Source organism: Aricia agestis, chromosome 3 (assembly GCF_905147365.1).
Source record: "Aricia agestis chromosome 3, ilAriAges1.1, whole genome shotgun sequence".
NCBI classification, from domain to species: domain Eukaryota; kingdom Metazoa; phylum Arthropoda; class Insecta; order Lepidoptera; family Lycaenidae; genus Aricia; species Aricia agestis.
The window spans coordinates 22,445,265-22,470,789 of NC_056408.1; the positions used below are offsets into that span (position 1 = coordinate 22,445,265).

Genomic DNA, 25,525 nt, shown 5'->3' on the forward strand with positions numbered 1-25,525 from the left:
CGTTACGTTGACGTCACGCAACGTATCGTGTCACGTTACCGCACCGTTCCACGTTGACGACGTCTTAACGTGGACATGTGGACGGGCCCTAACGTTTGGTCATCACAAGCACAATCATCATCAGTTAATTGACATGGACGTAGGAATAATGTTCATGCACATTTTCCGAAGGAAAATCTTCAAAAGAAAAATATAATATGTTCATTGTTGCCTAGCAACGATATCAACTTTTTTATTCTTATCATTGTCATTGCCTTTTGTTTCTAAAAATAAAATTCTTTATCGAATAAAATAAAAATTTACCAATAAATTGATAACAAAATGGCAGGCGACGTGATATATGAGGCACCGAGAAGATCGGCGGCGAAAATGCGAGTCCACGACTACTTGTACGGTGAGTATGTATTGAAAATAAGAGTTGATGCGACGTCATCCATTTCAGGGGGAACCAGCTCATTTTAGGATTTTGTTACAAATATCCTGGAAGAAAGGAAAAGATTCTGTTGTATCTGTTATAATTTATGTGGCAATAGACATAAATTCGATTCGCCAATTATATTTACTCAGTTACTAACTACACCTAAGTAGGTACTAGTCCGAAGCATGACGACTGTATAGGTATAAATGGGGATTGTCCATTTTTTTTAATTTTGCGCATTACAAAAACATTTCGAGGAATAAGGTCAGTGATTGTTTTTCTGTATATATACGAAAAAAATACCCGTTAGTTACTTATATTTTTGAACAAATATGTTTAACCTGTGTTTGATCTTCAATGGCGTTAAATTAGCAATAAATTCGACCTTTTTTTTCTCGTGAAATTCTCGTATCAGCTTTCACATAATAAGAACTTGCATTTGACGAACCAGCCATTATAAATGAGATTGAAAGGAAAAAAACATACTGCAGAGGTCAATTATTGGCCGCCGATGATGACGTCAGAGCGAAACTTTAATTTATTGAGAAAAAACTAGCCTATGAATTTCAAAATTATTTAATTTATATTCTTAAAATACCCTATTTTAACGAAAAATAAAATAAAAAGTACATGTAATTTTTTTTTTTTTTTGGACAATGCCCATTTTGATTTGATTATTCTAAGACTAGCTATTTGACCGAGCTTTGCTCGGTATTCGATAAAACATGAATAAAATGACATTTCCTAAAAATGATTCCTAGCTAGATCGATTTATCGCCCCCAAAACCCCCTATATACTAAATTTCATGAAGATCGTTGGAGCTACTACCGCTTCCTTATAATAATCATGTTGCGTCAAAATCCTTCATGGTGTTATTGTTTTCAGATTCCGCGTTCATAGTTTCAAGCGCAAGGGACTTCGCCAGGATGGCGTTCAAAGCAGCCATGGCATCAGCGCAACTGGTTCTATGCCATCATTAATTTAATACATGCCTTAAATAAGTAGCACTGTATGTCTGTTCTAACTTCTAGAACTTAGAAGTTGCCCCCAACTTCGATATATAGCGGTTCGTTTGTTGCACGGAAACCGCGCGCGTCAATTTCAGCGACATAACTATCCTATAGCTGATATAGGATCAAAATATCTCTTTACAAATATTTATCTAAATTTTCAGCGGTTCACTTCAGGGTGTTATAATAAATAGTAGATATATCTTTATACGTGGGAGAGCCATGCTTCGGCACGAATGGGCCGGCTCGACCGGACAAATACCACGTTCTCACTGAAAACCGGCGCGAAACAGCGCTTGCGCTGTGTTTCGCCGAGTGAGTGAGTTTACCGGAGGCCCAATCCCCTGCCCTATTCCCATCCCTACCCTCCCCTATTCCTTTCCCATCCTACCCTTCCCTATTACCCTATTCTTTCTTAAAAAGGCCGGCAACGCACCTGTAGCTCTTCTGATGCTGCGAGTGTCCATGGGCGACGGAAGTTGCTTTCCATCAGGTGACCCGTTTGCTCGTTTGCCCCCTTATCACATAAAAAAAAACTACGTTCCTTTGAGCTGAAACTTTGTAGAGACTTCTCCTGGAAAAACTGCTTTATTACTGCTTGCTTAAAAGACAGAATCACTGTCATATAAAAACACTTAGGTTACAGTTTGTATCTACGTATATACTGACTAATATTACAAGTATGTTTGTTGTAGACAATACAGCCCGTGTACGAGACGATGTTCTCGGAGTCCCGGCAGTACCCGAGCGTGCAAGTCGGTAAGTTCATTATGAAAATTATCGCGCGGGAACCATACATATTTCCGGGATAAAAAATATCCCATGTGCTTTGCCGGGCCTCAAAGTATCTCCATATCAAATTTCAGCAAAATCGGTTCAGCGGTTTTGGCGTGAAGTCTGAAGAGGTAACAGACGTCTATACAGACGGACAGACAGACACACTTTCGCATTTATAATATTAAGTATGGATGCCTACGAGAGCGTCGCTATAATATAAATAAGTCCAAAATTAAACAACTACATTGGTCACAAAATTCCATACAAAGACATTTCATGTTATTTTGAGATTCGCCATGTGGCTTACTATATAATCTACTAGCTGTTGCCCGCGACTTCGTCCGCGTGGACTTCAGTTTATAGCGCGCGGTGTCAATAAAATTTGTGTCAAAAGCTTTTTCGAAACCCTGGTACCCCTTAAATCAAAATACCCAAAACAGCCGTGTAGTGCGCACATAATATGATTTTTTTAAATTAAACTTTTTTATACCAAGCTTATTTAGCGTTACAACTTACACAAATTAGCTGCATAATGCATTACACAACTTTAGCTTTGCCCAATACCCATAAACTATTTAGTAAGTATATTTTATTATTGGTAGACTGTTGTTTCTGATATCTATGTTGGTAAGTGAGTTATTTAATAACATGTATAACAATCGAAAGAATCTAAACATTAACTCAACATGGTACCACCTTTTATAGAAATACATATGAGCAAGCGATAGCGCGATCTAGGCGACCCTTGGTGCCATCTGTTCCAGTTTTTGGAACTAACTTAATTTGACCAAATTTACGCATTTTCACCCCCTTACAACTCCTTTTTCCAGTTAAAAAGGAGCCTATGTCCTTTCTCAGGCTTTAGACTATCTGTGTACAAAATTTCATTACAATCGGTTCAGTAGTTTTGGCATGAAAGCGAGACAGACAGACAGACAGACAGACAGAGATACTTTCGCATTTTTAATATTATTATAGATATCAGCATCACAGATTTTCTCATTAACCCCTCTAGTATACCACCCCAACTGCCGCCTGCCCGCGCACGTGGACCGCTCGTACGCCGCGCACCGACAGCGCGCGACTACCCGCGCGCCGCCCGCGCAGCCCGCCACGCACACCTATAAGTACACCGCCATGTGAGTATGCCACAGCCTTCTTGATGACTAACAGCTCTGCAGGTTCCTAGATTCAGGCGCCTAAATTCAGCAGCCAACAAGTAGAGAGATACCGCCTTATCCAAGTGTTTTGGAAATAGAAGATGGACAGATTTGCGAAGATTGTGCTGGAGACGCAGTTGTAACTACGATAACTATAATCCATACTTAATATTATAAATGCGAAAGTGTGTCTGCCTGTCTATCTGTTACCTCTTCAAAGCCATACTGCTGAACCGATTTTGCTGAAATTTTGTATGGAGATACTTGGACCCGGAAAAAGTAGTGAAGGACATATGTTACTTTTTAATCCCGCTAAAAGGTACGGTTTCCGCGCGATAAACGAATTTTGGCGCAACGGAGTTGCTGGCGTCATCTAGTAAATTATATTAAAGTAAGTCACAACGGCCTCACTCCCTACTAGACTGTAACTACAAGTACCTACTGCCTACCTAGCATACGCCAACGAGATATCTCACTCTACATGTTTTCTCGATGTTTGATGGTTTGTCTCTTCATCTCTATTGACCCTAGCATGACAAACATTGTTTCTCGCGTAGATCTATCTCGCGTAGATCGAAATAACACATTTTTATAGAATTTGGTCGAGATAATGTCGAGATTTTGACATTATGAGACGAGTAACTACTCGTTTCATAATGTCAAAATTTAATTATCTCGAGAGTGAGATATCTCGTTGGCATATGCTAGGTAGACTGAACGTCAATTCCACGACATTAGATTTCACGATCGTTTTTGAAGATTGATCGTTCATTTAAATACTAGCATCTTCAACTCACAATACTATAGGTATTTCTCAAGGTCATAGATTTATGTTTTGCAGGCCCAAGAAGGTGTTGCCAGTAAAAAGCGCGTCTCCTGACTTCCAGCCACCACGGCCGCCGTCACCACCGCGACACAACAAACCCATAAGCAGGGGGACACAGAGCGTCTACAGGTAGAGTTCATAGACGGATCTCCTATAAGCAGGGGGACACAGAGCGTCTACAGGTAGAGTTCATAGACGGATCTCCTATAAGCAGGGGGACACAGAGCGTCTACAGGTAGAGTTCATAGACGGATCTCCTATAAGCAGGGGGACACAGAGCTTCTACAGGTAGAGTTCATAGACGGATCTCCTATAAGCAGGGGAACACAAAGCGTTTACAAATAGAGCTCATAGACGGATCTCCGTAATTTTGTCGTGTTTAGTCTCCTTTTAGCAAATAGCAACCTACTTTTAAGAACTCGAATTGAGTCAGCTCAAGTTAATGGTCTGATTTTAGTTTAATTCGATCGCCTTAACTCGGGGATCTAAACTTTAAAACCTAAATCAGGATCAGAATCATGATTTGAAATTCTAGAATCTAAATGCAGGAACCTGAATCCAAATTCAGGAACCTATATTTAGGAATTAAAAATACAGTCGGCCAAATTCAAGGTTCTAAACTAAAAGTCAAATAAATTCGACGATTAGAATTCTGACCGTGAAAGCTTCGCAGCTAGGAATCAAAATTTGTATGCCACTATTTAACGCGAGCGAGGCCGAAGTCAAAAGCTTCTTATTCCATGGGTGTCCCTGCCGCCCACGACTTGGACTCTTTTGTCATGTATGATGTAGCACGTTGGTGTCAAATGTGAAGCAATTTATGGCTGATATTTACAACATCGATTTCTCATCGATCGTTAATTGGTAACTGTAACGGTAAATAACAAAAATCTTTGAAATATCCTTGTGTCTGTCAGATGTGTATCTGTAGACCATTTGATGAAGTCGCGTGAAGTCGATGAGGCAGCCATGTAGTACCCGATGAATCTGCCGATATTTCGTCCGGTAGTAAATCATTTTGCAAATTTCCAGCAACACAGATGACACAAATGTTCTTTATTAAAGGGAATCATCAGCACAGACTCGTCCGTGGCAGCCGGACAGTAAAGTGGCGGAGGGCTGCGGGGAAACCCCGGAGGTTCTGTACCTGGAGAATATGGAATGGGGTAAATTTTATACTTAATAGAAATAGAAATTAGTACTCTTTGCACAACGAATAGGCATATGCCTAGAACCCATGATAGACTGTCGGTATTTATTCTGTAGTGTATAATGAGTGAAACTATTAGGTAAAACTTATCACACATAGAGTTCTAGCATGTGTTCATAATTCACCATTTGAAGTAAGCAATCCAATTTTAAGACTGGCACTCCAAACTTAAAACCAAATTAACTATTAATCCTAATATAGTTAATATAAATACAATATAATATTATAACTTTAGGGCCCGGCATTCCTTATCGCACTGGAGACTTACCAGCCGACTTCCACACCACAGAAATTATTAACAAGTGAGTCTATTGTTACAGTTCCGACGTCAACAATATTGATATTTCTGTTTAGAATTTAGATAGTAGTATATTTAATCAGAAATAGCAATATCGCTAGAGAAAGTAAAAAAGTAACGGTAAAAATCTAGATTCCATGTTGCGGTTTTTACTTTAAAGGATACACTCCAAATACGCTCTTCAACAGTAGAAGAAGCATTGACCACGGAATAAAATGCAACTTTTGTCGCATGCTCCTTTTTATCGCAGCGAGCGATCATTCGATTTCATTTGAGCTCTCAAAATCGCAGGCAACATAATATAATCGTAAAGGCCTTGTTTAACTGTAAACTAAACGTATAAAAAACTAAAGATAAAAACCACGTCTTGATGCAAACCGATATATTCTCGTAATAATCCACAATTTTTCTGACAACATCAAAATATCTTACAAAGTCAAATATAGATTTTTAAACATAACCAGCCAGAGTTATACAGGCCTGTTTCACCGGCACTTTATCAGGACGTGGTGAAAGAGGCCCTAAATCTTCATCTTGATAACAATACCTTCCTCCCTTAGGATGAGACACGCCAGGAAGTGGTCGGAGCTGGTGGAGAAGGGACAGGCTCCCGGCTGGCTGAAGAAACGAAACGCCATCATCGCCGACATCGAGACCAAGGACTATATTTTCCGGGAGGCGGTATGGTTTACGACTAAATAGGAAACTAGGGATTAGGGAACCTACCAGCCCCCGTAGACAAGTGGCAAAACGCTAACGCTAGCGCTACAAAATGTATGGATTTGACATTAGTATTCGCTAGCGAAGCGATGACTTATGTCAAATCGCATACATTTTGTAGCGCTAGCGTCAGCATTAGCGTTAGCGCTTTGCCACTTGTCTACAGGCCCTGGATACATAATTGGTGATTCGGATGCTACGTGCCAACTGATTAAGAACTTTCTTACAGTGATATAATATAATTATTATTATATTTAGAATAACTCTAGGCAACATATTACAAGCCCTTTAGTTAACCCTGATGATAATAAATAAATAAAAACAGAGGGGTGTTAAGTTTCACGTGTCTGTCTCTATCTGTGCTTTGTGTGTGTATATAAATATATTATGTCTGTCCGTGGTGTTGCATGTAGCAATTTAAATGTTCTTCTAAATTTGATCTAGTTTTTTGTTCGAAAGCTGAAATGATCGGGAGTTATGCAGAAACAAAACAGGCCTATACGTGTACACTTGAGGACCTTGCAGGAGATCGACGAACTGCAGGAGATAAGGCTGAGCATATTGCACAAGATGCAAGCGCAGCACAGACTGCAGCAGACCAACAGGACGAGCATGAAGCTCGCCGAGCTGTGGACGAGGAAGAAGCGGGAGATGGAGAGGAAGATTGAGAGTATACGGAGGAATAGAGATAGAGGTATCATTCTCTTAGCCCGGGCGCGCACTAGCGGCCAGGCCGCGGCGGCCATCGAAAGTATGGTGTGGCCGCTTGACAGCGTGCGGCCAGGTGCGCGTGGTCTATGGCGGTTTCATACTAAGGGATCTATCTCGATGGCAGCAGCGGCCTGGCCGCCGCGGCTTGGCCGCTAGTGCGCGCCCGGGCTTACAGTTGTGTTGATTTCAGTGATTCAAAGGATTCGTACCTTAACGGCCGTTCCCAATATTTGATCTATCTCTGGTTTTGCCCTACTAGAGATAGGAATAGCTCACATTAGACATTACAGACATATATTTTATGTCAATTCAATGTTAGTTGCGAACGGTTGTATGTCAAACCAGAGATAGATTGAATATTGGGAACGGCCGATAACGTAAACAATAATAATATCCAACATGTTGCACACGTCATAATATTATCTGAATTTTGACAGAAACGTTGTCAAACGTCGAACAAAACTTTTAAAAGTTTACTACTGGTGCTGCCGTCTAGCGTGAAAACATTGCACTAACATATCCTATCAATACATAAACAAATATAAAGTAAATATTAATAACTTCCTTCAATTGCTTTTATACGAGAAATAAATTGGTTGCTATTTACGAATGTTAGGGATTCGTAAAAAGCCACCAGATTTGATTGTAAAAAAAATTCAGGCGTATTATAATTATATAATATTATGATGTATCTAATGTAATGTGTCTACAGGCACAAACAAGTGATGATTAGACATCGGAATAACTAGTAAGTGCATAAATTGCATTTTTAGGCGATATATTTTTTACATTTTTTCATTGATGGTGCAATATTTCAGTAATTTTTGATAAATCTTTTTTTTTTGTTGCAAAGAGCATACTTCACAGGTGGTCCCAAGACGAGGAACTCTTTGAAGTCGTTTTTTTTTTATTAAATTTTTTATTTTGTTACACCTTGTAGAGTTGCGCAAGTTGTCGCAGTCGCACAGCGGCGCGAAACGCTTAGAGGCGCTCCGTGACGCGCGAGGCGCGCGCGCTGCCATCGGCGCCGCTGCAGACCGCAGCAGCAGTACGCACGCGCCACTCGCGCGACATGGAGTCCAGGCGCGGCACCGACACGCACGGCTTACGTATGACCTGTCACTGCTAGGTAAGTACCCCTTTATAGAGCTGTAGAGCCCTGTAGAGCTGCGCAAGCTGTCAGGCAGCACAAAACACGTGCCGCTATCAGCGCCGCCGGCGATTACAGCAGCAATACGCAAGCGCCGCTCGCGTGACTCAGCGTGCAGGCGCGGCACCGCCACAGCTGCTAGGTAAGAACTAGAAGTGGAATGAACTGGATGAGGAATCTTCCTTGACTTGTTAAGAATTAATTTATTTCATATTTACTTTACAAAGACCAGAACGACAAAAGTTGCTGTAATTTTACTAACGCAAGGAACGTGTACTTCGGCATATAAAAACTAGTAGAGGCACATTGAAGTGAGGAGGTTATAGAACCTCCGAGACCCGAGCAAGAAACGAAAGAAAAAAGTATTCTTGCTGTAATCTATCTCTTACTATTCATCTCGTTTTGACCATGAACCAGAACTGGAAGACCACGAAAAGCTGATGAGCACGCCGCCGTGGTTGGAACAGTGTCTCCAGCTGAAGCGCACGTGGTCCGGCCACGAGCGGCCGCGCGACCAGCACCAGCTGTGCGAGCGAGAGACCAAGTGGAGCGAGGACTTCTTGGAGACCCTGCACAACGATCTCAAGAGTGAGGACCATGGTTACACGTCTTGTTGGTGTAGTAGCAAACGATGTAGGTAGTTGGCAAAACAGCCGGCTCTGAACCGGTCGTAAGAATTGTATACTCGACGTTCTAAAGGTGTATTTATTATTATTTTTAGCAAAAAATTAAAACCGACTTCCAAGGTAAAAACAATAATAACATCCTTATAATATGAACTAAAAAGTATTAAATAATTTTTCCTATCTAATAGTGCCTTTTTCCGAATTCATAATTTTGAAGTCGGTGCCAGTTCCAAAAGTTTCAAATATTCTGTCAGAGAACTAAAGATTCAGGTATCTGGTACCGACTTCAAAATGATGAAGATTGAGTACAGAAATAGTTGAGGTTTAGCCGAATTCGGAAAAAGGCACTATTAGATAGGAAAAATTATTTAATACTTTTTAGTTCATATTATAAGGATGTTATTATTGTTTTTACCTTGGAAGTCGGTTTTAATTTTTTGTTAAAAATAATAATTTCATTCTTTTTAGTTACCTACTAACCATCGCGTAAGTATATATTTAATATTCTACGTATCTTAATTCTTATTACAATTTGTTAAGAGTCAGACGTCGTGCTCACAAATATCAGGTAGATAATTTTAAACAATACATTTAAAAAAATCGAAGTGAACAGTAAACACGTGCAGCTAGCCGCTAGGCAATTATTGTACCTACAAACTTGCATAGGAATTCGATCTGTATATTTATGTATCAAAATCGTGTAAATATAAACCGTATAAACGAAGTATTTTTTATACTAATTGCGATTATGTTTCTTAATCCTATTACGATGTAGATTAGCTATGTATGTCCACACTGTGCACTTTCATCTTAAATTTTCGTCATCTTCTTTCATTCAACTTTCGTATTGGCGCATTCAATAATTGAATGCGTCAAAGAACGCAACGCCAACATTGTAATTTTTTTTTTGTACGGTTGGCCTGAAGGAAACGGGGCACTATGGGAAAAAGACTATTGACTATGGGAAAGACAATTTTGACGAAAAAATACAACCCCCAAGGACTACCCCTTTTTATTATACCAATCTATAGGGGGCGCCAAGGGAAGCAAAAAAGCTCAGATAAACTTTTCTCAAAAATCAACCCCTGTCGAATGACAGGCCGAAATGTGACTCTCGTTAGTATGTCGAAAATACTTCAACCCCTTAATATTATTATCTTAATCTTGGTAAATTTTTACAAACCTACCCCAATTTATTTCTGGGTGTTGTGGTCTAAGTTCCAACCTAACCTAACCTGCTTTTGGACTTTCTGGATTGTCTTCGTTTTTGTTTTGTTTCTAAGTATTTTCGCCATACTAACGAGGTTCGTATATCGGCCTGTATCTGGCCGGGGGTTGATTTTTGAGAAAAGTTTATCTGAGCTTTCTTACTCTCCTTGGCGCTCCCTATCGATTGGTGTATTCAAAAGGGGTGGTTATAAGAGGTTGAATTTTTTCGTCCAAATTTTTCTAAGTATTTTCTTCGTACTAACGAGGGTCACATTTCGACCTGTCTTTCGACAGGGGTTGATTTTTGAGAAAAGTTTATCTGGGCTTTTTTGCTCCCCTTGGCGCCCCCTATCGATTGATATATTCAAAAAGGGTGGTTATAAGAGGTTAAAATTTTGACGAAAAATTTTTCTAAGTCTTTTTTCCATAGTGCCCCGTTTCCTTTAGTCCAACCCAAATGTGTGCCTTACGCTCTGAAGTAAAGGTTGAATTTGTTACTTATGTACTACTCAATTTTGTGGTACTTGAACTTGGTTTTTTTGTATTAAAATCGCTTTGAAATGTACCAAATAAATAAGGACATAACGTGATGACTGATGATATTTTATGGTGTTGTGTGTATATTGTATCCATATACAACCATATGAGTTGTGACATTGGTGACCCTGACATGGTAGTGATGATGATGATGATGATGAATGTAATTTGCATAGTAGCATATGCTTTCAGTTCTTAAACCAACTTTGAAAGCCGCAAACTTGTATTTATAAGGAATCTGGAGTTCTCTTAGCACCTTCGGAACCATGGTACATTATCTAATTGCAAAATCTTGCTTTTTGGTAGCATATGCTTAGGATTCATCTCATATAATCGAAATCACTATATGTTTCCATATAAATTTTGAGGAGTTCCCTCGATTACTCATGGAGGTATGGTGGAATAGTGGTGGTGATGATGATGATTAATTAAATTTGCATAGTAGTATATGCTTTCAGTTCTTAAGACAACGCCGAAAACCCCAAATATGTATCTATAAGGAGTAAGTAACCATGGTGTATCCTCGTGCAAAATCTTACTTTTTGGTAACATACGCCTGAAATACTTCATATGAAACCAAAAATACCATATGTTTCCATTTGAATTTTGAGGAGTTCCCTCGATTACTTATGGATCCAATCATCAGGTCACCACTTTTGTGAAAATGGGACCAAATTGGAGTAAAACCTAATACAACAAAACAAAAATTTTGCAAATCGGTTCACAGACGGCGGAGTAATCGTTGAACATACATAAAAAAAAATATATCCACAGCCGAACGTATAACCTCCTCGTTTTTGCAAGTCGGTTAAAAAGGTCAATCAAATCAAAAATCTTTGATCGAAATCTAAATTACATTTAAGGTGCGGTCTTATTTTCGGGAAGACTCTAACGTTACTTCTAAACATATATTATTATTTATTATGTCTCATACTTTTCACACAGAGGCTCGACTGGGGGCGGCGGTGGTGTCTGCCGGGCCGCTGCACATCCTCAAACCGCGGGTGATCCCCGCTCCCCCCTGCGTGGAAACCCCTGAAGTCGAGGGGATCCCGGATGAGGAGGAACTCAGCCATCAATCAGCGCTGGTGCTGCAAAAGATCATCAGGGGACGAGCTGTGCAGAACTTGGTATGTTTTTATACGTCTCCTTATTTCTATCTGATTTGTCAATAAGGAAACCTTTTTGAGTTCGTATTGTGCTGATATTTCTTGGACACGTTCATTACCTAAGTTACTTTGATTATTATCGATCTTAAGAAGTATCATTAGATATATCGTCGTGGGAATAGAAACAGTTGGTTTTGTGGTTACGAAATTTTTAAAGATATTTAAGTTCCGCACCTAATTTAGATGGTGGAGGGTCGGACGAGGGCGGCGGAGCTGATGCAGGAGCTGAAGACCACGCACGGGCTGCAGCAGGAGGACAAGGAGCGCATCGAAGCTGAGGCGGTGCGCGCCCGGGACTACCGCATCACGCGCACCGCCGCCGAGCAAAAGGTAATGTGGTGGTGGATACTGGATGGTGTTTTGGCGGAGCTGATGCAGGACTTAAAACCATATTTTTCATTATTGGGAAACCTTTGGGATGTTTTTTTGAGGCTTCGCCTTCTTTTGTTTTGCATTTGCAAGGTAAGATATTATTTACCGATAGTCGTAAATCATGTATACTTAACTCTATAAAGGAATTAAAGTTTATTCTTTAATGGATGTATGTATAAAACTATTCCATTCAAATGTTATTCAGGAGGAAGCTATATCAGCTCTGGTGGAGGAGCTGTGTGGTGGCGCCGTGTCGGCTGCTCTTGACTTCCTGGAGAAGGAGCTTCGCAGACTCAAAGAGGAGAGACGCCAACACGCCTATATACTTATTGCACGTAAGTAGCGAAGGCTAGTCCTTCTTAAAGGAAAACTGCAGTAACCTGTATGTTGGGTTTGGATGGTAATTTTTAAAATGGAAAAGGTCAGAAAAGTCTATATTAATGGAATCCTTACGACAATGGTGCTTACATAAGACGAGGCCAATTTAAACATTGGGGATTTAATTTGATGCCCCCTGCAGTTTGTAGCTAGCACACAATAAAACGGGATGTTTAAATTATTCAGTAAGAGAAAAGACACTTCGCGAAGCTGCTGAAGCGGGCCGACGGCAGAAGGAGGTGCAAAGGAGACGAGAACACGACGAGATCTTCAAACAGGTCAGTTTAATGAACATCAATATGTTTACTCGGATAAGTCAGAAATAGTTTGGTGGTTTGAGGTAGTCGTAGGCAAATCGTGAATGCTAAATGATCGGTGCAATGGTTTCAGTTACGTCGCAAAAACATATTTTTTGAAGAAAACTTGTCCGTAGACCTTTTATTTCAGATTCAAATGAGCATACATACCATGTTTTAGTGTTTTGCAGTTAGCCTATGCGACTTTCTGTTTCTCTCCAGGTGGTGGGCGTGACGCAGGAGACGGTAGACTTGTACCTGCGAGACGTGATCCGCGAGGGTGTGGAGCTCGCCGCCGAAGAGGACGCGGTGCGGCGGGCGCGCGACGCCGCCGACGCTGTTGAGCAAACGCTGGAGAAGCACGGCTCTATGTGAGTGAGAACATTGCTCACACTGACGGATCTGTCAAGTTAAGTTGTGGATAGCCTATCCAGCAGGCAACACTTATCAGGAAGTGGTGAAACAGACCATAGGACTAGTAGAGGAACGCTGTCTAAAAATGTGTAGGTCCACGGCGGAGCAGTGCGACGCGGTGGCTGATTTGGTCCACAACTTCCTGCTGCCGGAGTCGCAGAGAGCCGCGGCCAGGCTGCGGCTGTCGGCGTTGCAGGCGACGCGGATGGAGAGCGTCCGGAAGGAGATATTCGGTGCTATGGACGAGGATGATGTTAAGAAAGGTATTGAATTAAAGAACTAAGCAAGGGGTGGAGGCAGTATTACGAAGATGAAATTTATTGTTGCTTTACTTGTTTTGTCCATAAAACTAAAGACAAGATTCATAAATAAAATTTAATGAATCTAGGAAAATTCCAACTCCCGTCTTGCTAAATATAAAAAATCGGTTTGCCGCAATTTCTAAGTGACAAACTTTAGTCAGTGGAGTTAATAATATAATTATTTACCACTTAGTTGTGACGTAGAGAGTCCTAGGAGGTCCAGCTCCCCCCGCTTTGAAGACTTCTGTGGTGGAGTGCATACAGTGATTGCTCATGCCTCTCACTCAACCCCTTTATTGCTGCAGATCCATGTACCGTATGCGGCGATGTACCGGGAGGCTGCAGGTGTCGCGCGTGTGACGGCGGTGTGCCGCGCGCCGTCGCCACCACCGCCAGGGACGACCCGAGGTGGAAGTTTGCACGTGAGTTTAGCGTCATTGCTCTATGATGCTGTTTGCCAATGCCTTCAGAAAAATGGGTTGATACAATTATAATGACTTTATCGCATTATATGGAGGTATTTATGAAAGAGAAAGCTGAAAGCATGATATTTTGACAAGTGATGATCAATAATTATATGGACTGGCGCCAGTGTGCCTTCGTAAATTAGACGTAAGAAATGAAAAAACGAAGAATGAAGAGAAATAAACAAAACACGTAATTCTACCTCAATTTTTTAGCAAACTTTTATCTCTCGCTAGCATATTCAGGCTTTACTTTGATCCATCAACGATATCGGCGATTTTTTATCACTTTCTAGCAATTTAGACCATCACTATAATTAATGTCCATCAATCAATATTACGACTTTACATCTGTATAATTTCCCAGGTCGTCGTCCCGTCACGGAGAGGAGCTACGACGAGCGGTTCCCGCCGGCGTTCGAGATGGCCGCCATCGCCAACGCCTTGGTCGACAACGGTCAGTTGTTTCAGACTGCGTTTATAAAAATGTGTTCGGAAAACAATGCATTTGCTACACAAAATTGAATTACCGCGCGGTGTCGCGACGTCGCACTATGCAGCGTTGCATTTTACGCACAGTAATGGAGCTTGCATATATTTAATCTTTTCATCGCGTTTAAGTAAAAAATTTACGTAACATGAGAAAAGACAAAAAAACAGCTAAGATGATGACGCTCTGCTGCAGCCTGCAGCAGCAGCTTTTTTATATTTCCATTTTCCGTCCCCCTAAGATGGTTATTGCTCGTTGTATTCTTTATTACATTTTTGTATTTTTTAACTATTATCATCGTAGTGCCTTGTCACTTGTGTGGTCTCAACTTTACTTAGCTCTATTTTTAACTTTGCCTTATTGCAGCTGTGCGTCTCTCTCACATACACCGCGAGGAGCGTTGTCGCGTCGCGGCGGAGTTAGGGCGGCTCCTACGCGACGCCGTCGAGGTGCGGCTCGATACTGCGACCGTAATCGAACATGGTGAGTGTCTCGAATACTTTTAAACTTTTTGCCGGACAATTATAGTCCTTATTTTATAGAATCTATTGGGAGCTGATTAATTTCCTATTACTTACATAATATCTTCATTTTTAAATGAATGAACCAACAACTAAATTTATTTTTTGTTATATGTATTGTTAGCATAAAGAAGTCCCGAAGGCGGCCATGTTGGCAACCCAGCTATATAAGCAGAGCGCTTGCGCCGGTCACCCTCTTTGCTCATCGAGCTTTCGTGCCGTGAACATCTCGTGTGTCGTGTCGATAATTTCGTTTTTGTTAATTTCTGTTAATTTGTAAAATTTATATTTAGTGCATTAAAATATTTTTTGTATTTTGATTAATTTTTTTTAAATAATTAATACGTCTTCGCCAAAATCAGAAGTGGGATAGAGCTCTTTTGCCTATTCCCGCAGCTGGTGGCAGCGAGTGACATTTTTTAAATTGTAGTGGTTAATAATTCTAAGTTTAAATAATGTCCGGACGCCGAACACGTGCTAGTGGCGGTAGGGCTACGCGTCGCGACGAGAGCTCGAATAGCAACTTGCAGGAACAGATAGGCACGATCCTCGCGCGACTACGGTCGTTGGAGGATCGCGCCATCCCATCGGCCAGCGTGGGCTCCGTGCGCGCGCTTGCTATCGAGCCCGACCACGTGGCGTCCGAGCCATCAGCACCGTCGGAAACGGTTCCACCGCCAGAATCTGCCGCCAGTGCTGCCGAAACGTCCACCGCGAGTTCGTTACCTACCCTCGACCCGACGGACAGGATCATCGAAGCACTCGGCGTGCTATCAAAAGTAAGATCCAACCATTATTACATTTCAAATTTCGATCCGAGCTTACACGACATCGATTCTTGGTGTGAAGAAGTTGAAAAAGCTCGCGCGATCAACGGGTGGGACGATAACGAGTGCTTAGCGAGAATAGCTAACTGTTTAAAAGGGGACGCCCGTAGTTGGCTGAACGACTGGGTCACCAGTGATCGCAGTTGGACCAATTTTAAATTAGAATTTAAGCCATTGTGCTCGCGAAGAATCGATGTCGCTAACATACTTTATGAGGTTATGAGTACGAATTCTGATCGCTTTGCTACATACGCGGAATATGCTAGACGCTCGCTTTTACGCTTGAACATAGTAAAAGGCTTGAGCGATGATTTAATCGTTGCTATTGTTATTCGCGGCATTTGCGATCCGCAGATTCGTGCTACAGCCATGAATGCTCGACTTACATCTAAAGACCTTGTTGAATTTTTGTCTATTTACACTAAACCGAAACCGAGTGCATTCCGTGATCCTGTGCGTCCTTCGCGTAGTAAATTTGTAGATTTCAATAATCGTAAACGTAGTGCTACGCCTAGTCAAACCCATACCAGACGTGATTTAAAATGTTATACATGCGGTAACGTCGGTCACGTACAAAAACTTTGTCCGAAACGTCCTAAGCCTGAAAACAATACCGGTTCTACGATAAGTTCAAATACTACGAGTAATATTAATACTTCATTAACTGTGTGCGCTTTTTGTAAGAAAACCGGTCACGACGTCACGACTTGTTTTGCTAAACAGAGATCGGAATTTCGTAATACAAAAAATGTAAATTTCTGTCGTGAAATTGAAGGCTCAATTAATAGTGATCTCACTACCGCGGTCGTACAAGGTATTCCGACTGACGTTTTAATAGACAGTGGCTCCCATATCTCGTTAATTTCAGAGTTTGCGGTAAAACATTTTAATTGCGCGCGGGTACCCACATATCAACTTTTGCGCGGTATCGGTAATCAAAACATTGTTTGCACTAGTTACGTGACATTAGTGATCGAATTCAGTGATATCTCGTTAGAAGTTGATTTATTTGTTGTTCCGACGGGTTGTATAAATGTGCCAATTTTGATAGGAACGGACGTTTTAAATAGGGACGGAGTGGCTTATATACGTGTGAATAATGAACAAAGAATTACTCGGGTGTGTAATACGAATTCAGTGAGTACTGTGTTAATTGTTCGATCTGACGATCCGTTGTCGATTGATACGCCATTGCAAGGAATCGATCGGGATAAGCTTTATGAGGTAATTAATCAGTTTAAAGATAGTTTTATCGTAGGTACCGCCTCAACTACCGTTAATACGGGCAGTATGCACATCGAATTAACGAGTGATGTCCCAGTACATTATAGGCCTTACAAGCTTTCTATTGACGAGAAAATGAGGGTTCGAGAAATAATACGCGATCTATTAGATAAGCGGGTGATACGCGAGTCCGAATCTCCATATGCCAGCCCCATTATTCTTGTCAAAAAGAAAGATGGTAAGGATCGGCTTTGTGTAGACTACCGGGCGTTAAATGCAATAACGGTGAAGGATCGCTATCCATTACCGTTGATTCAAGATCATATTGATCGACTTGGTAAATGTAAGTTCTTCAGTTGCCTGGATATGGCAACTGGCTTTTATCAAATAGGATTGGATAGCGATTCTATACCGAAAACGGCCTTCGTTACGCCCGAGGGCCAGTACGAATACTTGAAGATGCCCTTTGGTCTAGCCAACGCTCCGGTCGTCTATCAAAGAATAATTACCAAAACTTTGAAAACATTGATCGAAAGTGGCAAAGTCCTGGTTTACGTCGACGATGTCCTTGTATTAGCTAACACGATCGACGAGGCAATCGAAAATTTACGTGAGACACTCCAAATTTTGACTACAGCTGGATTTTCCATCAACCTGAAAAAGAGTACGTTCGTGGCAACAGAGGTGGAGTATTTGGGGCGTAAGATATCCCAAGGTCAGGTGAGGCCAAGCGAACGTAAAATTCAAGCTCTCATTGATTCACCGGTTCCCACGAACGTGCGACAGGTACGACAGCTCCTAGGGCTAGCCGGATATTTCCGCCGATATATACCGGGTTACGCATCTAAAACCGCGCCCATAGCGTATTTAACACGAAACGGTGTGCCATTCCAGTGGGGTGAGGAGCAGGAAAAAGCGCGGAAATACTTAATCGACTGTTTAACTAGCGAGCCGGTGCTTGCGGTGTTCAACCCTTCACTCCCCACAGAATTGCACACTGACGCGAGTGCTATCGGGTACGGCGCTGTGCTCATTCAGGTACATTCTAATAATCGACGTCGTGTAGTCGAGTATTTTAGTAGAACCACGCAGGGCGCCGAACCACGATACCATTCCTATGAGCTCGAGACTCTCGCAGTCTTGAGGGCTCTCCAACACTTTCGGCATTATTTACTCGGAATTCCGTTTAAAATCGTCACCGATTGCAATGCACTAAAACTGACTAAAAATAAGAAGGACCTACTTCCGCGTGTCGCCCGCTGGTGGATGTATATGCAGGATTTTAATTTTGTTATCGAATATAGAAAAGGTGCATTGATGCAACACGCGGATTTCTTAAGTAGAAATCCTGCTGACGTTCGCCAGATAACACGACCGCGGAATTGGGCCCAGATCGCGCAATCTGCTGACGATGAAACGCGTACTTTAATTGAAAAAGTAAATAACAATGAGCTTGACTCGTCTAGATACGTCGTTCGAAACGACATACTTTATTACAAATACGCTCCAATAGGTGAGGAGCCCAGACTCTTATGCTATATCCCAAAAGGACATCGTTTAAGCCTCTTACGTATCTTTCATGATCAACACGAACATATAGGTTATGATAAAACTGTGGAACTAATTTTACGTCACTTTTGGTTTCCGGGGCTTCGTGCTTTCGCAAAAAAATATACTAGTCACTGCTTAGTATGCTTATCCTCTAAGAAAATTCCCCGCGCTCCTCAACAACCAATAGCTTCTTGGCATAAGCCAGATACTCCGTTTAGTAATGTTCATGTAGATATACTTGGTCCATTACCCGAATCTAATGGTTTTAAATATGTTTTGCTGCATGTAGATTCATATTCTAAATATTGTTTACTTTATCCAATGAAACGACAAGACACAAACGAGTTAAAACATATTTTTTCCAATTCTGTATCTTTATTCGGCACACCAAAATTGTTAGTTTGTGATCGAGGCCGTATGTTCGAGAGTATGAGCTTCCAAAAATGGGTAAACGAGATGGGATGTCAAATTCATTTTATCACACCCGAAATGCACGCTGAAAATGGTCAGGTAGAGAGATACTGTAGGACTGTTTTAAATATGTTGCGTATTGAGGCCGGTAACAAAAAGGAGTGGTCCGACTGCTTGTGGCGGCTACAGCTTGTTATAAATTCTACTAAACATAAAACCACACAAACTTCACCTTTACAAGTACTAGTGGGTATTGACGGCACCACCCCTATTATACGGGCTTTGATTCGTGATGTCGCAGTAGAAAATACTCGACCTAACCGCGAAGGTTTACGTGAATTACGTAGACAACGAACTACCAGCCTGTTGGAGCAAAACAGGCAAAAACAAGATGCCTACATCAATAAGAGCCGCAAAACTATTCGCACCTTCAAGGAAAATGACTTAGTTTTCGTCATTAAAAACGCACAGATGACTGGGAAGTTAGACTCTGGTATGAGGGGTCCTTATTGTGTTACTAAGGTTTTACAGCACAACCGCTACCAACTACGACTACTTGGCAACTCCTATGGCAAAACAACGCAGGCCGCTGCCGAGCATATGGTAGTTTGGCGTGGAGAATGGACCCCCGAGTCGTGCGCCACGTTTTTTGACAGTAAGTGTTGTCTTAGTCATTTACTTGAAGTGTATACATGTAAGGAGGCATAGAGCCATGCTCTGCTGTATATGTGTCGAGCGCCGCTCCACTGTGCGTTGAGCGTTGCTCCGCTGTGCGTTGAGCGTTGCTCCGCAGTGCGTCGAGCGTTGCTCCGCTGTGTGTTGAGCCTTGCTCCACTGATCCTATTAGATAATATTATAGTTTAGCCGATAGATCAATAATAGTACTTTTGATCGTGAGGATTTTTAAAATGAACATGTTTTCTCGACACTTATGAAAGCAAGTCTATACTATTGTTTAGTTCACCTTGCTTTTAGTGACAACTAAGTAAATTTCATTCTGTTTGCTCTTGGTTGGAGAATAAAAGCGAAGCTATGATTTATTGTTTTATTAAATGAGATTTATGTCATTTCAGTTGCGGATAACGAAATTTCCGAGGAATCTGTTGAAGGTGAAGAAAATGCAGCTGGACCAAGCTGTGTGCATATTGAGGAACATCCTGATGGTAGCACACCATCGGAGACATCCTTCGTCGAGGAAGGTGGTGCAGAAGTGGCCGAGAACGGCCCCTCGTCAGGAGAGGCCGTGTTAGCATAAAGAAGTCCCGAAGGCGGCCATGTTGGCAACCCAGCTATATAAGCAGAGCGCTTGCGCCGGTCACCCTCTTTGCTCATCGAGCTTTCGTGCCGTGAACATCTCGTGTGTCGTGTCGATAATTTCGTTTTTGTTAATTTCTGTTAATTTGTAAAATTTATATTTAGTGCATTAAAATATTTTTTGTATTTTGATTAATTTTTTTAAAATAATTAATACGTCTTCGCCAAAAGTATATTATGATATTCTTTGATGACCTATCTGCTGTGTGAAAAACTAAATTTTGAAATATCTTTTGCAGCTATATCAGTGGCTACTGGCGAAGTGCAGCTTCCGGTGAAGCAGCCGAAGTACCACTTCGTCATCAGAAGCGCCTACTACGACGCCGCCGAGAGGGAGCGGCCGCCCCAAGTCGAGATGAGTGAGTACTCTCATCATTAGTGAGATCTCAGACGACATCTTTGTGGGATCGAGTCTGCGGCGCCCATACTGTCATGCCGACTGTATAGGCGCCTCAGACTGAGATCTCCCTTATAGTTCCTTTTGGGCTAAAGCCTTAAGGACATATCAGACAGAGAGCGGTCACGCCGTCAGGCGTTCAAGCGGTCAGTTTTGCGTTCTTTATGTTGTATTACTTTACATCATTATATATACTCACACAGGGGCGTTCTGACCGCGTCAGAATTGTTCCGACTGACCGCTCGAATGTAGAATGTGAACGCAGAACGCTCGAATGAGTGACCGCTCTCTCTCCCTCTCCGAATATAAAATTATTACCAAGAAAAATTATATCATACTATCACGATAATCAAGATAACTTAAGATCGTTTAATCGCCAGATCCTAGGGAATTGCCGTCAGACATCAGAAGAAGGCAACTAGAGGAAGCTGAACGAGCGAAACCAAAAGACGAGACTTGTAGATGCTCCGATGACGCTGACACGATATACGAAATTGGTAAGGGTTGCCGGTACCAAATACCGTGTGACGTGTGAGAATTCTTATCCTTACCTAGGCTACGGACTACTATTATATATTCTGTGCCTAGGCTAACTTCTATATTTTAAGCGTTAATAATATTATAAATGCGAAAGAAAGATACGTTTTATCCCGGAAAAATTACAGTTCCTTTTGGCGCAAGTCGCAATGAAATAAGCTGTATGATGTCAGATACCCTGACTGCGGAGCGGCGGCGCGCGCTCCTGCCGTCGGAGCTGCGGCGGCTGGAGGAGCTGAAGCGCTGCAAGTGCGACGCCGCGCCTACACCACCCAACAGCGAGCTGGACATCGGTGAGGCAGCAGCCCCGGATTCATAAATAGGCCGTAAAGGCCGCGGCTTAAGGGCGGCATCGGCAGAGGCCTAAAGGAGGCGGCGGAAACAAAGTAGCCCACACTCATTAAAAATAGTACCTGGATGACCGAGCTTTGCTCGGTATAGCAAACACTCATTGACTTCGTGTTACTTAATAACGCCATCTGCTGGTCGTTAAAATATAAAATAAAATTAGTATAATATAATAAGTTGCTAACAAAATAGTATTAGGTATTATTCGCCAATAGATGTCAGGAAGATTCATATTTTTCAGTTTATTGATTATCGATAAAATATAAATAAAAAGACATTTTCTGAAAATGATTCCTAGCTAGATCGATTTATCGCCCCTGAAACCCCCTATATACTAAATTTCATGAAAATCGTTGGAGCCGATTTCGAGATTCCAATTATATACAAGAATTGCTCGTTTAAAGATATAAGATTAATCCGGCACTGTCAGAGACATAACAATCGATAGTGCTGTAACTGAACGATATTGTATGTCTCAAACGCTAGATGGCAATGTGCTAATATAGAGATAGTCGGCTGGGTTTGACGTAACGCAACCAAACTACTTAGGTCCAAAGACTTCTATTTAAACTGAGGTAGACATGCCATACTCTACGAAATGACATTTGAAAAGCAATCCTAAAACAATACACGCAAAACATTACACACACAAACAAAAATGTATCTTCGTAGTCAAGGGCGAGATGCCAATATTATTTTGTAACAAGAGTGACAAGGATGGTCTATGGTGTTCGGTTATAATACCGAACGCAAGCGTAAGGGAACATAAACTATTGGGTATCAAAGTATGGTTTGGTGATCGTTTTTAATTCCCATATTTAATTAAGTAATCGAACACCAAATATAATAAATGATCACCAAGCTTTACAGCTTCATCAAACTTCGAAATGCCTGACAAGTGACAGAAGTGCCTGTTTTTTTTAGTGGCTGTTGGCTATAGCATATAAATAGCCATAATAAATGCCAGTGTCAAGTATTAAATTGCGAGAAAAAAATTCGTATGACGTTTCTCTCGTCGAAATTGACTACATGACAAAACTCTAGACCCACTCCCCCCTCTTGTGACCGAGCGTAGTATTTTGAAGACCCGTCCCTAAATGGGTCACGTAGTATGGGTATGTTCCCTTACGCTTGCGTTCGGTATTATAACCGAACACCATAGACCATCCTTGTCACTCTTGTTACAAAATAATATTGGCATCTCGCCCTTGACTACGAAGATACATTTTTGTTTGTGTGTGATGTTTTGAGTGTATTGTTTTAGGATTGCTTTTCAAATGTCATTTCGTAGAGTATGGCATGTCTACCTCAGTTTAATTAGTATCTGAAAATAAAACTAAGTTTGTTTTAAAAATTTATTTGCTAACCGTACACACTCGCATACGACCGTCGCGTACAGCGAGCCAGTGAAGACTGACTGCAACAGTGTGAATTAGCTTTATTGGAACGGCGGACAATTTGGTGCGTATGGCCCGTCTACATCAGTTTAAATAGAAGTCCTTGCTTAGGTCCCCCGATTTGCATAGGAATCAACTTCTCTGATAGTACAAACTATATAGGTACTCGAAGCGAAGTTACCTACCACTCTTGAAACCCTCTATAACTATAGTACAAGTAGTGTATTTAAAGTAAGTATTTGAAGAGTGGTTACTTCGCTCTGAGGATTTCCCCAGGCAGTATAAATGGTCATATCTACCTGGGGTTTGCGATATTTTCCAATCTCAGGCACAGCTGGCAAAATGACTCATTTGTACATTTCATGTGTAATAGAACCTGCACTCGAGTGCGAATCAATAGCCACGTTTGCTCAACAGCCATAAAGTAATGTCATTCTTAAACAGCAGCTCCTCTCGTGGGCCCCGAGGCGTCAACTCCAAGTGACAGTACTGTGACCACGGAGGGGACAACGGGTCTTACCGCCGCAGACACTCAAGAAACTCAAGGTCTAAACGAACATGATGACCTTGAACACTGATGGGTAAAGTGTTTTCTTCCCAAAATATGCAAAACGATAGAGATAGCAGTCAGTCAACAGATGGGCCATGGCCCATGAGATAGTTAAACTGTGCTAGATTATAAGGTGGCGTGTCCAGCCCTGGATTTATTAAAATGTGAGAAAAATTCAATTAAAATGACACCTTACCATGAATCTATAATATGTTTCATTTTCTACCGAAATTCTGCCGCAAAATAGAGCAAATTGGAACCTAAAGCGCAAGTCATAAATAAAGTGACATTTAATGGAATTTTTGTAGGTCGCGTCCCTTGCAGCGAGGATCGGAAAGCCACCCTAGACCTCTGAAAATCCTTGGAACCCCGAAAAGGAATTTTAGGATAAAGGAAAGAGGGATAGTTTTTGTGCTGAATATAAACTTCGATGTAGCTCGTGTGTATAATATATTTAACTATTATTAGACATTTATGAACTTGTATACAAATTATACACAGTAAATCACGTAAACAATTTGTTTTATTCTAATTAGAATAAAACAATACCTAAATATACAATAAGCGTCACGCACAGTAAAATATGAGAGTCTTTAAATACGATATGCTGGAAATAAATACTGGAGGTAGGAAGAAAAAAGCAAGGGCGTCGCAAGTAAGGAGAATGCTATATTATAGATTAATATTACAAGAATGATATGACTTCGCAATTGTTCGATAGTAAAATGATATTAAGTATATAGATATGTTATTAAATGTTATGATATTGTATAAAATAGATATTATACTTATGATACAAAATAACATGATATTAAGTAAGTACTTATAATGTTATATTGTGCTCTTACTTATCACAAGTGTAAAAGTGCGCAATAAATGCTATATTTTATAACAATAATAATTATGTTACATTTAAACAATTCCATAAGTAGATACAAACAGCCATAATTTAGGCCGGATTTTTTCATACAATAATAATTGTTTTTTTTTAGTTTTCATACCATATCTGTAGAAAAACTAAAAAATATATTATATTTAAATAACGATATCGTGGCGATATCGACTAGGTTAAGGTAATGGCAAAGCTGAGTCCGTTTTAGAATGAAATTACCTAATGGTTCGCTTTTAATAATATCGTCTCTATTTATTTGAGCTTAGCCTAACCCGCCGCGTTACCTAAGTTAATATAATGCGTATAAATTAATATTTCTCTGTAAAACTATAAAAAAGGCAAGGCCTAAATCCTATCAGCTAGTTTTCTTATAGATGTCGCTACAAAACTGTAACAAGACACCATTGTCCTGCAACTTGCAAGTCAAAATTTGATAATTAAATTTACAACTTGGAACAGATGTCGACTAACAGAACCCAAGTTTTGTAATTTAAATATCCTTACTGGCATAGCTGGGCATTAACTCGTTAATCCGTTAATCGTTAATTAATTTTACTTTGTCCCTAACCTGTTAACTTCCAGAACCTAAATCAGCAGGTTTTGTATGTACACCTTACCAACGCAATGATATAAGTTATAATATATATTATTAACGGATTAACGATTAATGTTAATATTAACGGATTAACGAATAAGGTTAACTTGCGTTAATTCGTCCGAAATATAACGCTTTAACGTTTAACGAAGCTAACTTTTTTTAACGGATTAACGATTAACGAAGTTAACTATATGATTACGGTGCCCAGCTATGCTTACTGGTTAGTAAAAATTTTTACACAGCGAAATACAAGACTTGTCTTACCCTGGCACATTGAAACAGTCACAATATGATAGACAAAGACAGCACTGAATACTTAGATAAATGATTGGTCTCGCGCGCGCGCTCGACTAGATACCGCGCTGTATAGAAAACACAGATTCCCGAATGCGGCACCTCAATATTGTAGTGTGTGTAAAA

General features: G+C 40.8%; 1 protein-coding gene across 2 annotated transcripts; it reads left to right on the forward strand.

Moving 5' to 3' along the window:
* Positions 1–299: 299 nt before the first annotated feature.
* Positions 300–24,123, forward strand: LOC121725346 (cilia- and flagella-associated protein 91-like). 2 transcript variants are annotated; one of them, XM_042112238.1, is made up of 25 exons: positions 300–394; positions 1,305–1,381; positions 2,125–2,188; positions 3,222–3,345; positions 4,208–4,321; positions 5,258–5,358; positions 5,638–5,704; positions 6,261–6,381; positions 6,946–7,114; positions 8,072–8,260; positions 8,699–8,869; positions 11,599–11,783; positions 12,006–12,152; positions 12,400–12,529; positions 12,759–12,850; positions 13,091–13,239; positions 13,376–13,545; positions 13,890–14,006; positions 14,416–14,505; positions 14,905–15,021; positions 20,626–20,745; positions 21,164–21,280; positions 21,494–21,613; positions 23,510–23,646; positions 23,924–24,123. In XM_042112238.1, the coding sequence occupies exons 1-24, from the start codon at positions 322–324 to the stop codon at positions 23,641–23,643; spliced, it is 2,958 nt and encodes a 985-aa protein (XP_041968172.1). In that variant the 5' UTR covers positions 300–321; the 3' UTR covers positions 23,644–23,646; positions 23,924–24,123. The 2 variants fall into 2 exon arrangements, with proteins under 2 accessions (XP_041968172.1, XP_041968173.1); XM_042112239.1 differs by having other exon boundaries at positions 23,513–23,646.
* The last annotated feature ends 1,402 nt before the right edge of the window (positions 24,124–25,525 follow it).

Excerpts from the sequence above, each read along its gene's own strand:
- LOC121725346 (XM_042112238.1), top strand. The coding sequence starts at position 322 with ATGGCAGGCGACGTGATATATGAGGCACCGAGAAGATCGGCGGCGAAA. Across the intron at positions 5,359-5,637 it reads CCTGGAGAATATGGAATGGG|GGCCCGGCATTCCTTATCGC; the intron begins GTAAATTTTATA and ends TTATAACTTTAG. Across the intron at positions 14,007-14,415 it reads CCCGAGGTGGAAGTTTGCAC|GTCGTCGTCCCGTCACGGAG; the intron begins GTGAGTTTAGCG and ends ATAATTTCCCAG.